Here is a 15455-nt window from a genome sequence, read left to right on the forward strand (position 1 = left end):
TTAATAAAGTTGTCATTTTTTCTTTTACTTTTTCTTTTTCTTTTTTTCTATTTCAAAACTGTCGCATAATTTTTTGTACACTTCAATTAAATTTGATCTTCTTTGCAATCACACATAATCCTACATCATCTTACATAATCCAAAATTGCTTCAAATTTGCTATTGTTTTGATTTTATTTCTTTATTCACGCACGCATTGTCCAAAGGCTAATTATGATGAAGGTAACACTAATTCATTTACAAAGAATTTTAAAAAAAAAGAGGAGATTACTAATTAATCCTTGGTTTTGCACAAATTGATAAGTTCAAGAATTGTTTGGAAGTCAAGAAAAGAGATAAAAAAGAGAAAGAGAAAGTGTTCATTAATAAACACCTCAAAAAGTTGGGGCTAGGTCTTTTAGTTTTGCAGTACAACCAAAAAAACCTCAATGTATGGTATCTATCCCAAGAAATTAAGTGAAAACTCAATTTAAGATCACAAAATTAACACTAAAACTGTAATAATTCTGACCTCCGATTAATGCTAATCCATGACTAATTATGCCTAACAGTAATTTAGAAGGAACCCGGAATTAATTTGCTTGTGTATTGCATCATTCTTGTGTTTATATCTGTTAGGCGTAGAAAGATCTGTTCATGTTATTAGTTTTGAATTGCGAATTGAAAACCTTATCGATGTCCGAGTCAGAAATTGACTTGATATATGTGCTAGTTAGGATTTATAGAATTTTATGGTAAGTTTAATTAAAATTCGGTTCGGAACGATTAAATTAAATTAAATAATGCTAGGTTAAACATAGGTTAGTTGAATGCAAGTAATTACATTTTTGCCCCTTAGTGGGCCACTTTGTTCAATCTTGATTAGGAGCTTTTGGTACATATCTCAGCCATTCTTTCTTAGACTCAAAACCGTGAGAAAGAGGGAGAGTGAGAGAAGCTTGGTTTCATCAAAAAACTTGGGATTGGAAATCTGAGGATTTGTAGAAGAACTACACAATTGAGCTAGCACACCTTGAACTCAAGACGTAAGGTAGGCAATTCATCATTTCAATTAGGAAATTGAGTTGTTCTTGCTAGGTCCATGGTGAAATTGATATTTAAAGTCAAAACTTAGCTCAAAGTGTTGTTTTGAGAGTCAATCCATGTATGCATGCATAAATTTCTATGTTTTGAGTTTACCTTTCAAAGAATTCCTTCATGCATGTGTTAATTTCGTTCTCACTTTGGAAACACAATGAGTTTCATGTTGTTTGATAGCATTTGATCATTATTTGGAGAGCCTTAGCTCAAAAATGTTCATGCATGTCATGTTTTGGATCTTTTATAAAGTTTAAGTTGAGTTTGTGCATAATTGGTTTACTCTTGGGCCATGATTTCTTGAATTGAAGCTTTAAACATGTGTGTTTTATGAGTTACCAAGGGTTTTCCAAAGTTTTGGCCCAGAAAAATGAGTTTTGGGATGGTTGATTGTTAAATTTGAGCTTGGTGATCAAATCTGGAATTTTCAGAAATTTGATCCACGCTCGAGCGTGGAACTCTACGCTCGAGCGTGCACTCTGAGTACGTGCACTCCGCTCGAGCGACGATGTTTACGCTCGAGCGTGAAATGTATATACCTAGAAGTTCTTGTGTTTTACAGTCCGCTCGAGCGAGGGAATCCACGCTCGAGCGAGGCTCTGAGTCTCAAGCTCGAGCGTAGGTCGAGCGCCCGTCGAGCGTAAAAATCATGCATCCAGCATTTTTTCATGAGTTTACAGTACGCTCGAGCGAAACTTCATTGTCAGCATGTCCGCTCGAACGATGAAAGCTACGCTTGAGCGTGGACCTTATTTTTAGCAAATCTTGAGAAATATTTTCCAATGCATTTTTGCATCCTCATTCCATCGTAGGCATTTCTAAGCCATGTTTAAGACTCCACAATGAGGATTAAAGGTTAGAAGCACACTAAGAGCAAACGACATAAGTTATGTACAATTCGAACGTATATTTCAAGTGTGTGTTCGTATGTGTGTTCATGTAGGTCACGCGCCTCAGAACAAGTGAAGGGCCGTCTTACCATCTAGTTAGGGCTACCAATCATCAGTGAGTAATAACTTTGTAAAGTTATGTTTAATGTTAATTATTTTCTGAATATTAAGATGCGAAGCAATTAGTTCTCTAAAATGTCATGCTATATTCGAAATGAATGAATGGTTGTCCAAAATTCTGAAAGTTATTCGTGGCATCCTTAGCATCATATGATATGCGTCCCTTTATGGGTCACCAGGTCCCTTTATGGGTCATCAGAAACATCTCTGTGCACATGAGTCATCAGAATGCCTTCAAGGCTATCCCTTTATGGGCTATCGGGTTTGTTAACGCTAAGGGACGTACCACGTATGATTATATGCAAAATCTGAATATGGTAATGATTATGAATATGATTGTGAATCTGTTTCTGATAAGAATTTGATTTTTAACTCTGTGATGGACATCATTCATTAAATCCTTTACTCTGTTATTATTCATTGGGCTTTAGCTCACAGTTTATATTATGTATGTAGGTGAGCTGGCGTGTGACCAGGGCCAGAGTTGACGGCCTTCATTTTTGTTTTTGTCAGCCAACCGTTGTGCCTCCCGAGGAGGTTCTAATCGAAGTCTAGTTGTATGGCTGTTTTTTGTACTTATGCTAGTTTATTAATGTTTGTAAAGTCAGGTCTTGGGAACTCCACTTATGTAAATGGTTTGTAAATATTGAGGTCCTCCGACCGACACGCTTGTTCATATATATATAAATAAGTTTTAAAATGTTATGTCCCATGTACGTTATCACAGCTCATTGGACCTTGTCTATTTTGTATTATTGTTTTCGCAGCCCCTTATTATTTACTAATATGTTTAGAGGCCTTTGGTAATCCACGAATTACTGGCCGGTTACAATGCTAAACCTACAGGGGCCGGTTTGGGTCGTGACAGAGTGGTATCAGAGCACGTGTTCTACCGCACACACTGGTCCACATGAGCTTAGGAAGTCCTAGCAAGAAGTAAGGGCATTTCGTCTGCATGTTTATGTGTATTGTTCGAAAGTGAAAGCATAAGTTCAAGTATAAACATGTGAATTTGAATACATAAAGTTTTGTTTACCTATAGCAAATGGACAATGCAAGGAATAATGACACAGCATGGTCCTCTGATGCTCGAATGAATAGAATGGAACAAATGCTTGCAACCTTAACCGAAGTGGTAATGCAACAACAGAGGCAACAACCTTTACCACCTCCACCCCTGCCGGCTCAAGTTGAAATGGGCACCGGTGACGTCATCAACTTGACACAGAAGTTCATGAAAATGAAACCGCCAACATTCTATGGTGGAATTGAACCATTGAAAGCAGAGACGTGGTTGCTTGAGATGGAGAAACTGTATGAGGTGTTCCCTTGTTCTGAAGTCCAGAAAGTCCTCCTAGCCACCTATACTCTGAAGGATGAAGCCCAAAGGTGGTGGTTACTGATTCGAAATGGCCACGAGAATATGACGTGGACTCAATTCAATACAATTTTCTATGACAAGTACTTTCCCCAGTGTTTCCGAGACCGGAAGGTTTCAGAATTCTAGGAACTCAAACAAGGCAGAATGTTTGTAGCGGAGTACGAGGCTAAGTTTACTGAGTTGGCAAGATTTGCTTCTCACATGGTGGACACAGACTACAAGAAGGCCCGCAAGTTTGAGGGGGGATTGAATTTGGACATATTGGATAGGGTGGAAGTCCTGAACCTACCCACGTACGTGAATGTTTTGGATAGGGCATTAATGGCAGAGTCTATTGTAGCAACGAAGAAACAAACTCTCGCCCCACGAACTGATTGGACAGGGAAAAGATATGGAAACAATTTCAAAAAGGGTCGTTCATTTTCTAGAAATAAGAGGCGAAACACAGGATCTTACAATAGCTCAAGCCAAAGTAATGGTACTATACCGACTTGCTCGGAATGTGGTAGGAAACACAAAGGGGATTGTTATTGAGCTTTGGGCGCCTATTTTAGGTGTGGAAAAACTGGTCATATGATGAAGGATTGTCCTATCAGGTTCAAAAATACCAACCAACCAGCGGCAAGCTCAGCCGGATCCGCTTCTGCATCCAAGACGAATACGAGGGCCAATACTGGGAAAGAACCTCTGAGACAGGGTCGAGTGTTCGCCTTAGTGCCTGGTGACGTACCAAATACCTATACCGTGGTGTCAGGTACACTCTCTGTATGTTCTCATGATGCATGCGTATTGATAGATTCTGGTTTTATACATTCCTTTGTATCGTATGCTTTCTCTCAAAAATTGACTAGACCATTAAAATTTATGACATATGTGTTATTTGTATCTACGCCGTCTGGGGATTCTATGATGTGCACTCATATTTATCCGGCATGTGACGTTATGATTGGCGATATGATGTTATATATGGACTTATTACCCTCGGACATTAATCATTTTGATTGTATTTTGGGGATGGATTAGTTGACTAAATACTGTGCTACCATCGACTGTGCGAATAAAACTGTCGTGTTTAGACCACCGGGTATGCCCGAATTTACTTTTATTGGGAATGGGGTAGTTCCTTCCTCATATTTGATTTCGGCTATGAAAGCTGTAAAACTGCTTAAGAAGGGATGTAGGGGTTACTTGTGTTGTGTACTGACTGCGTCATCTGACGAAACTAATGTAGAAACTATCCCTGTTGCTTGTGAATTTCCCGATGTGTTCCCGACTGACTTACCTGGGGACTTAGTTGATAGAGAGATTGAATTCACTGTTGAGGTGTTTCTGGAGACACAACCTATTTCTAAGACCCCCTATAGAATGTCTACCTCAGAATTGAAGGAATTAAAAACTCAACTTCAGGAGCTGTTAAATAAGAAATTTATCTGTCCGAGCACTTCACCTTGGGATGCTCAAGTCTTGTTTGTCAAAAAGAAGGATGGATCTTTGAGGTTGTGTATAGACTACCGAGAATTGAACAAGTGACTATTAAGAACAAATATCCCTTACCTCGAATAGATGATTTGTTTGATCAACTCCAAGGAGCTAAAGTGTTCTCTAAAATTGATCTTAGGTCCGATTATCATCAGTTAAAGGTTTAAGCAAAAGATGTAGAGAAAACTGCATTTAGAACTAGATATGGACATTATGAATTCCTGGTAATGCCTTTTGGAGTGACAAACGCACCTGCAGTTTTTATGGACCTAATGAATAGGGTTTTCAAACGATATCTTGATGAATTCATTGTCGTGTTTATTGATGACATTCTGATTTATTCTAAGAGTAGGGGAGAACATGGGAACCATCTGAGAACTACTTTGCAAATTTTGAGAGAAAAGAAACTGTATGCTAAATTGTCCAATTGTGAATTCTGGCTTGACAATGTAGCATTTTTGGGACATGTGATCAATGAAGACGGTGTTTCTGTTGACCCTCAGAAGATTGAAGCTATTGTGGATTGGCCTAGACCGACGAACGTAACAGAAGTTAGAAGTTTTCTGAGACTTACAGGTTACTACCAAAGATTTGTGAAAATTTTTTCCAAACTTGCTATGCCATTGACTCAGTTAACTCAGAAAAATGTGCCATTTGACTGGAATGAACAAGGAGAGGCGGCTTTCCAAGAGTTGAAAACCAGGTTAGTGACTGCACCAATCTTAACCTTGCTTAATGGTACTGATAGGTTTCAAGTGTACAGTGATGCTTCCTACAAAGGGTTGAGGTGTGTACTAATGCAAAACGGAAGAGTGATTGCCTATGCTTCCAGACAACTTCGACCCCATGAAAAGAATTACCCAACATATGATCTTGAATTAGCGACTGTGGTGTTTGCTTTGAAAATATGACGTCACTATTTGTATGTGGTGACTTGCGAGGTGTATACAGACCATAAGAGTTTGAAATATTTCTTCACCCAAAAGGAATTAAACATGAGACAGAGACGATGGTTAAAACTAATCAAGGATTATGATTTGCAGATCTTATATCATCCAGGAAAGGCTAATACCGTAGCAGATGCCTTGAGCCGAAAATTTAGCGCGAATTTGTCATGTTTGCTATCCAACCGAAAAAAATTGTTGACTGACCTAGAACAAGATAGGCTACTTACTGCTATTGCCGCTCAACCTACAATTCTTGACGAGATCAAACAGAAATAGTGCGAGGATGAATACCTGAAAAAGATCACGGAGGAATTTGATTCAAAGCCGAGGCTAGGATTTGTGTTTGAGAATGATGTGCTAAAATTTCAGGACCGTCTTTGTGTGCCCGATTGTTATGATTTGAGGAAACGTGTTATGACCGAAGCTCACAGTAGTAAATTTGCTATGCATCCGAGGAACACGAAGATGTATTATAATTTGAAACAGCATTTTTGGTGGCCTGGAATGAAATAGAGTATTGCAGACTTTGTGGCTAGATGTCTACATTGCCAGCAGGTTAAAGCTGAACACCAACGACCCGCTGGTTTGTTGCAACCACTCTCAATACCGGAATGGAAATGGAAGCACATTACCATGGACTTCATTGTGGGGTTGCATCGTTCTTCTCGAGGTATAGACTCTATCTGGGTTATAGTTGACCGTTTAACTAAGTCTGCCCATTTTCTGCCTGTCAAAACTATTTATGACGCTGATAAATTGGCCAATATCTATATGATTGAAATTGTGAGATTGCATGGAGTGCTAGTATCTATTGTGTTTGACAAGGACTCAAAGTTTGTATCGAGATTTTCGCAGAGTTTGCAATAGGCTTTGGGGACTAAATTGAGACTGAGCAGTGCCTATCACCCGCAGACAGATGGCCAAACTGAACGAATGAACCAAACTTTGGAGAATATGCTCAGAATGTATGTATTAGACTTCCAAGGGAATTGGGAAACCTATCTGCCATTAGCTGAATTTGTGTATAACAACAGTTACCATTCAAGCATTGGAATGGCTCCTTATGAAGCTTTGTATGAACGAAAATACCGTTCTCCAATATATTGGGCTGAAGTAGGTGATAGACCTTTGTTGGGACCGGAACTTGTGCAAGAAACAACCGAGAAAATGAAACTGATACAACAGCGTCTGAAAACTGCACAAAGTCGGCAGAAGAGCTATGCTGATGTTCGAAGAAGAGATAAGGAATACGAAGTTGGGGACCATGTGTTCATTAAAGTGACGCCGATGAAGGGTCAAACTTGGTTTGGTATTAAAGGCAAGTTAGCGCCAAGGTATGTTGGACCTTATGAGGTCCTTAAAAAGATCAATCTAGTGTCGTATCGGGTAGCCTTGCATCCAGTCATGGAACATATGCACAACGTCTTTCATGTATCGATGCTTCAGGAATATTTGAGAGATCCACGCCACGTCATCGAACTGACACATGTGCTTTTGAAAGATGACTACACTTATGAGGAAAAACCTATCCAGATTGTGAATCGTCGAGTCAAAAGATTGAGGAATAAGGAAATACCACTAGTAAAAGTTGATTGGCAAAACCACGGAGGGACCTATGCAACTTGAGAAATCGAGGAAGACATGATGAAAAGATATCCAGATTTGTTCCCGTTGGACCCAATGCTGTTCCAGAATGAAGGTAATTCGAGTTTGGGGACCAAACTCTTTTAAGGGGGGAGACTGTAATAACCCCGACCTCCGATTAATGCTAATCCATGATTAATTACGCCTAACAGTAATTTAGAAGGAACCCAGAATTAATTTGTATGTGTATTGCATCATTCTTGTGTTTATATCTGTTAGGCGTAGAAAAATCTGTTCATGTTATTAGTTTTGAATTGCGCATTGAAAACCTTATCGGCGTCCAAGTCAGAAATTGACTTGATATATGTGCTAGTTAGGATTTATAGAATTTTATGGTAGGTTTAATTAAAATTCGGTTAGGAATGATTAAATTAAATTAAATAATGCTAGGTTAAACATAGGTTAGTTGAATGCAAGTAATTACATTTTTGTCCCTTAGTGGGCCACTTTGTTCAATCTTGATTAGGAGCTTTTGGTACATATCTCAGCCATTCTTTCTTAGACTCAAAACCGTGAGAAAGAGGGAGAGTGAGAGAAGCTTGGTTTCATCAAAAAACTTGGGATTGGAAATCTGAGGATTTGTAGAAGAACTACACAATTGAGCTAGCACACCTTGAACTCAAGACTTAAGGTAGGGAATTCATCCTTTCAATTAGGAAATTGAGTTGTTCTTGCTAGGTCCATGGTGAAATTGATATTTAAAGTCAAAACTTAGCTCAAAGTGTTGTTTTGAGAGTCAATCCATGTATGCATGCATAAATTTCTATGTTTTGAGTTTACCTTTCAAAGAATTCCTTCATGCATGTGTTAATTTCGTTCTCACTTTGGAAACACAATGAGTTTCATGTTGTTTGATAGCATTTGATCATTATTTGGAGAGCCTTAGCTAAAAAATGTTCATGCATGTCATGTTTTGGATCTTTTATAAAGTTTAAGTTGAGTTTGTGCATAATTGGTTTACTCTTGGGCCATGATTTCTTGAATTGAAGCTTTAAACATGTGTGTTTTATGAGTTACCAAGGGTTTTCCAAAGTTTTGGCCCAGAAAAATGAGTTTTGGGATGGTTAATTGTTGAATTTGAGCTTGGTGATCAAATCTGGAATTTCCAGAAATTTGATCCACGCTCGAGCGTGGAACTCTACGCTCGAGCGTGCACTCTGAGTACATGCACTCCGCTCGAGCGACGATGTTTACTGTGACAACCCTCACTCCTGTTTACTGATAATAACACTGATTAGTGCTAATCTATGATTAAGCATGTTAATTGACTGACTGACTAAAATTCTGAATCGATTGATTGATTATGCTAGTTTGAATGCAATTCTATCTGTTGACTGTTAAATTATCTGTTCATGTTTTATGCTTTAAACTGCAAATTGAAGGCCTTATCGGCGGCCGAATCTGAAATTGATTGATGTTTTGTGCTAATTAGAATTTATGGGATTTTATGGTATATTTACTTGAAATGTGATTTGGTATGATTAAATTAGATTAAATAGCATTGAAGCACAAAAGTCCAAGTATTTACCATATTGCCATGTTAGTGGACCACTTAGGCAACACATATTGAAGCCTTATTACATTCAAACAAAACATTTGTTCAGCCATTCTTGAGCCCTCAACCGACTAAGAGAGAGAGTGTGAGAGAATTGAGTTGTTCTTGAGAGTTTTAGCTTGGAATTTGAAGAATCATAGAAGAGATTGCCTACTTGAGCTTCTAGTCTTATAATTGGAGACTTAAGGTAGAGTTTATACCTTCTTGTTCATGAATTCAAGTCATTTTGTTGCATGGCATGGAAGTCTAGAGATTAAAGACATGAATTAGCTTCATATGTTGAATGAAGAGCTTAACCCATGCATGCATGTTGCCATTCTTGAGTTTTGAATTTAATGTTCATGAAATTCCACATGCATGTTCATATTTTTGCAATGGACCATGAATTCATCTTGTTTTGGAGGAAATTGGCTCATTAGAGTATGTAATTGAAGCTTTGATCTTGGTTAAATACTTGCATGTCACATTAAAGCTATGTTCTTGAAATTTGGTTCAAAATTGTGTTTAATTGAACTACCCTTGGGCTTTGATTTCTCAAATTGATCTTCAAAACATGTTATACTATGAGTTTTAAAGTGTTTTCCAGAAAATTAGCCCAAAAGGATCGAATTTGGTATATTGAAACTTGTTTTTGAGCTTGAGGTTCAAATCTGGAAATTCCAGATTTTGGACTCACGCTCGAGCGTGAAATTCATGCATCCAGCACTTTACACTGTTTTACAGTCCGCTCGAGCAGGGTATTGGACGCTCGAACGAGGACTTGTGTCACACGCTCGAGCGGGTATCGAGCGCCCAATCGAGCGTGATTTTCACACATCCAGTACTTTTGGCATGTTTTACAGTCCGCTCGAGCGGGGTAACTCGCGCTCGAGCGGAGTATTTTGTTTGCCTGTACACTCGAGCGGGTAAACCCACACTCGAGCGGGACCTTTGTTTTCTAAAAATTCTGAAAATGTTTTTAAAGTGCATCTTTGCATCTTCATTCCATCCTAGGCATTCCTAGGCCTAGTTTAAGGTATCTTAATGAGGATATTGATGTAGAACCACACCGAGTCAAGATAGGGATTAAGTTATTATTTTCCCAACTGTGTAGCTTAGTGTGTGTTCACTCTGTAACTGTGTAGGGTTGGCATCCGAGGACGCGCACTAGCTTATCTGTAGCCCAGAACTCTGTGAGTAACAACGGTGTAAAGATATGTTCAATAATGATTATCTTCTGAACAATTGAACTGTACTGTTTTCTGAAATGATACTGTTACTGAATGAATGATATCCTATTTGTGAACTGTACTCGTGGCATCCATAGCAATTTACTGTTACTGAACTGTTACTGCTACTGTTACAGAGATCTCTGTCGGTTCCCACGTTTGGAACCATTATTGATGGCCATTAACTGACTGTTCGGTCTGATAAGACCTACTGTACTGTTTTGCTATTGGATGTACCACATATGACTGCTATAACTGAATAACCGATATACTGATTCAATTGACTGTTTTCAATACTGAAAGGACGTTCATTCTTAACCTCTTTACGCATTATGTTATTCACTGGACTTTAGCTCACTGCTCATATATATATGTAGGTGTACAGGCACCGGACCGTTGCTAGAAGCGTCAGGGTAAACTCCAGTTTTGTCAAGCCAACCAACGTGCCTCATTGAGAGGTTCCAAGTCCTTCAAGCTATGGCTTTTGGGGTGTTTTAGTTTCTTCCTTTTTGTATCTGTTTTGTAATTACTGTATAGCCTGAGTGGTCTTGTACTGTACTGTTCTAATAGGGATTAAGTCCCTGTCCTAAATGATTGTATATATTGTACATACTGTTTTGGTATTGATTATATATATATATATATATGAAAAGTCTTTTTGCATACAGACCGTCACAGCTCATTGGACATCTTTTAATTACTGTTTTGGCTTCCGCCAGCCCCTGTACTCTGTATTACTGTATTACTGTTAAGCAGGCCTTCGGTAATCTCGGATTACTGGCCGGTTACGGTGCTAAACCCATAGGGGCGGGTTTGGGTCGTGACATTTACGCTCGAGCGTGAAATGCATATACCCAGAAGTTCTTGTGTTTTACAGTCCACTCGAGCGAGGGAATTCACACTCGAGCGAGGCTCTGAGTCTCACGCTCGAGCGTAGGTCGAGCGCCCGTCGAGCATGAAAATCATGCATCCAGCACTTTTTCATGAGTTTACGGTACGCTCGAGCGAGGAAATCTACGCTCAAGCGTGGACCTTATTTTCAGCAAATCTTGAGAAATATTTTCCAACGCATTCTTGCATCCTCATTCCATCATAGGCATTTCTAAGCCATGTTTAAGACTCTATAATGAGGATTAAAGGTTAGAAGCACACTAAGAGCAAACGACATAAGTTATGTACAATTCGAACGTGTATTTCAAGTGTGTGTTCATATGTGTGTTTATGTAGGTCACGCGCCTCAGAACAAGTAAAGGGCCGCCTTACCATCTAGTTAGGGTTACCAATCATCAGTGAGTAATGACTTTGTAAAGTTATGTTTAATGTTAATTATTTTCTGAATATTAAGATGCGAAGCAATTAGTTCTCTGAAATGTCATGCTATATTCGAAATGAATGAATGGTTGTCCAAAATTCTGAAAGTTATTCATGGCATCCTTAGCATCATATGATATGCGTCCCTTTTATGGGTCATCAGGCCCCTTTATGGGTCATCTGAAACGTCTCTGTGCACATGAGTCATCAGAATGCCTTCAAGGCTGTCCCTTTATGGGCCATCGGGTTTGTTAACGCTAAGGGACGTACCACGTATGATTATATGCAAAATCTGAATATGGTAATGATTATGAATATGATTGTGAATCTGTTTCTAATAAGAATTTGATTTCTAACTCTGTGATGGACATCATTCATTAAATCCTTTACTCTGTTATTATTCATTGGGCTTTAGCTCACAGTTTATATTATGTATGTAGGTGAACTGGCGTGTGACCAGGGCCAGAGTTGACGGCCTTCATTTTTGTTTTTGTTAGCCAACCGTTGTGCCTCCCGAGGAGGTTCCGATCGAAGTCTAGTTGCATGGCTGTTTTTTGTACTTATGCTAGTTTTTGAATGTTTGTAAAGTCAGGTCTTGGGAACTCCACTTATGTAAATGGTTTGTAAATATTGAGGTCCTCCGACCGACACGCTTGTGCATATATATATAAATAAGTTTTAAAATGTCCTGTCCCATGTACGTTATCACAGCTCATTGAACTTTGTCTATTTTTTATTATTGTTTCTGCAACCCCTTATTATTTGCTAATCTATTCAGAGGCCTTTGGTAATTCACGGATTACTGACCAGTTACGGTGCTAAAACTATAGGAGCAGGTTTGGATCGTGACAAAAACAGAAAAAGAAAAATAGTCGTAGCTCATTATATGATAGGTCCTACAAGTACATCAAGTACCCAAATTTTTTTATTAGCAATTTCACATGAATGAAGGTTTTGGTGGTCAGTGGACCACATCACTTGAAACTAATTAATTTCTACTTCATGTCATGCAACTCTCCTCCACATCTACTGCAATTTTTATTTATTTATTATTATTTTTTTTTGAATTTCTTAAGCCAACAAAAAACTATTGTTTGGCTATGCCTTTTTTAGCCACTTTATAACTATTCAAGCCAAAAAAAAGTTAGACCATGACAGCAACTTTTTTAGTTGACAATTGTAAAAAAAAAAAATTGTAATTTTTTTTTTAAAAAAAAAACAAGATTCATCTATGTTTGATAACTTCTAAATTAGTCATTTTTTTTTTTTTTGTCTTTAGTTTTGTTTTTTATTTGCATTGTTTTTTTTCTTTTTACTTTTCAGGTTCTTCTAGTCTGTAACATTTGCCAAGCCCATTAGTGTTTTTTTTATAAACAACTTTATCCTAAAATAATTAAAAAATTACTGAAAAATTAATTTTCAAAAACCCAACTTAAATAAAGAAAAACACAAAAACCATATTGTAGCATTACTAGATTTGAACAATCCACATTTTGAACTATCATTTATTGTATATAGAAGGAAGCATATAAAGAAACTGGCAGTTCATAAAAACCTAGAGTTGGATCCTTTCATGCATGGTGGTCCACCATTATAAAAGACATAATAGACTATTCAAAATAGCTGTGTATGTGTAAATGATTCATTGCAAGTCTCTCCTACCAGTCCATATGTGTATATATATATATATATATATTTTTTTGCTACTTTAAAAGTTCTAAAAAAATTTACCAACCTCACAGCCTAAGCAATGACAAGTGTCATTTATTCTTAGATGTGGCATGGATTTAGGCTGAAGAAGGCTGTCGACATATGATTGTTTTCAAATCATGATGTAAACAAAAGACTTGTCCTGTTTGGTGTAATTGTTAAAACACCTTATAGATTATAACTTAACAGATTATAGATTATGACTTTAATTAGAAGTTGTTAATCTGTTTGGTGTAGCTGTTGGATTATTGATTTAAGTTGCTGAGTAGTGTTTGTTAAATAAACTGTGAAATAGCTTTTTCAATTAACTTTTATTTTTTGTTTGTCTACATTTCTCATAAAAAATAATAATAATAATCTATAGTCCATTTGGGTCTTTTTCTATTTTTAAAAAAATAAAAAAATAAAAAAATTTAAGAGTATAACCATAAATTAACATGTCCGCAGCAGAAGCTGATAATCAGAAGCAAGGGGTGAGCAGTTTCTCAGAATCAGCTTTTTGAGTTAAAATAAGCTGTTAGAATCAGAAGTTGTTTGAAATAAGTTTAACTAAACAGTCCAAAATAACTTTTTCAAAACTAAAAGCCATAAGTTAGCTCTGAAAAGCTAAAACAAACATCCCCAATAGATATGACTTTTTTTTAGTATATATTTTTATAATTTTTTATCTCATATTTTGGCATATAGTTCATATAGTGATGGCAAGCAAGAAGGATCATAGCTATCCTCTAATTTTCTCACAAACACAAAAGGGAAAAAGAACAAGTGTCTATTCACAAGACAATTCTTGTTACAAATTCGTTTTAAATAATTTTTTTAAGCCACAAAAGTTCAGTTCATATAGTTTTTTTCTATTTGTTATCAATTAATTTTGTTGAATGCTTCCAATAAATCTAACATGATATCAGAATTAGGTTTAAGTGATTATGTAAACAAAATCTCTATCTTAAATATGTTTCTCTCGTTTCTCATTTTTCTATATTAGAGACTAGTTCCATATTGCTAAACTTAGTTCATATACTCAAGGAGCCCTACCCCCTCAACAAATTTATAATCTAATCCTATTTCATTGGTTGTTTTTCAGTGATAGTAGATATGCTCAAAGCCAACATAAGCGAAATTTTATCTTAGCAAAAAAAAAAAAAAGAAGAAGTTTTTTTTAAAAAAAAAATCCCAATATAATTAAATAAGAAGTCCGATAAAATAATTAGACTGGTTGGTAGAACATAAAAGCAATTGAGATGTGAAGGAATCTGTAGAAAAAACCCTTTAACAGAACATGCCCTAACTTGATTCAAAAGATTGTCAAAGAAAAGGGATGAAGTGGCAAAAATAGGACCATAGTTTTGAATTGGGAACCACTCTTCTGATTCATTTTCCCTCCTAAACCGACCCATAAATGACCCAAATTTATTGCACTTACAAAGGTTGTCTTTCTAAATTCACCCATCCTAGAAAAAAAATTATTAGAGTGAAAAATGTTTTGAAAATATTTAAAAAGTTCAAAAATGTTAAGAAATTGGTGAAAAATATTTTGAAATTGATAAAAAGGCTCCGTTTGTTTAGAAAAAAATAAATTATGGAGAGTGAAAATGGTAAAAAGTAAAGTGAAAGAAAAGAAAAAGAAAATAAAATATCTTTTCTCATATCAATTTGATTATGATGAAAATTTTGTAAGAAAATAAGAATTCTAATCATAAGTAACTACTTTTATAACAAATTTAAACTTTCTTGTATTTTATTTATTTATTTATTTATTTATTTTCTTCAAGGAATTGGAAGTTTAATTACCTTGCTATTATGAGTTGTTCAAGAAAATTAATTTTCTTGTAACTTCCACCACATTTATACTAAACAAATTTAGAAAAATTTAATTTTTTTTCCATTTCTTTCACTTTCTACCATTTTCATCCTAACCAAACTAAATTTTTTTTTTTCTTCTTCTTCTTCTTGCATTCCTTGAAATTGAGGAACGACATGAGACAATTTTTATTAATTTTTAAACATTTTTTTATTGATTCAAAATTCTTGTAAGTTTTCAAAATATTTTTTTACCTAACTTCTTATAAAGAATGTCCCAAGATGGTCACTAATATTTGCCTTTCTTTTCTATATTTTTTCTTGTGTCTAATG

General features: G+C 36.4%; 1 protein-coding gene across 1 annotated transcript; it reads left to right on the forward strand.

Annotated features, from left to right (window-relative positions):
- Nucleotides 1–4614: 4614 nt before the first annotated feature.
- Nucleotides 4615–7520, forward strand: LOC145824146 (uncharacterized). Its single transcript, XM_082923753.1, has 4 exons — nt 4615–4900; nt 5401–5650; nt 5696–5837; nt 7080–7520. Exons 1-4 carry the CDS (start codon nt 4615–4617, stop codon nt 7518–7520), a joined length of 1119 nt encoding a protein of 372 aa, XP_082779879.1.
- The last annotated feature ends 7935 nt before the right edge of the window (nt 7521–15455 follow it).

The sequence above is a fragment of the Camellia sinensis genome, chromosome 4 (assembly GCF_055761805.1).
Source record: "Camellia sinensis isolate YWXY chromosome 4, ASM5576180v1, whole genome shotgun sequence".
NCBI lineage: Eukaryota > Viridiplantae > Streptophyta > Magnoliopsida > Ericales > Theaceae > Camellia > Camellia sinensis.

Bases quoted from the DNA above. Each gene is read 5' to 3' on its own strand.
- LOC145824146 (XM_082923753.1), top strand. From the start codon at position 4,615: ATGAAAGCTGTAAAACTGCTTAAGAAGGGATGTAGGGGTTACTTGTGT. The intron at 4,901-5,400 runs GTCCGAGCACTT...TTGACAATGTAG, and splicing joins GTTAAATAAGAAATTTATCT to CATTTTTGGGACATGTGATC. The intron at 5,838-7,079 runs GTGTTTGCTTTG...CTGATACAACAG, and splicing joins ATCTTGAATTAGCGACTGTG to CGTCTGAAAACTGCACAAAG.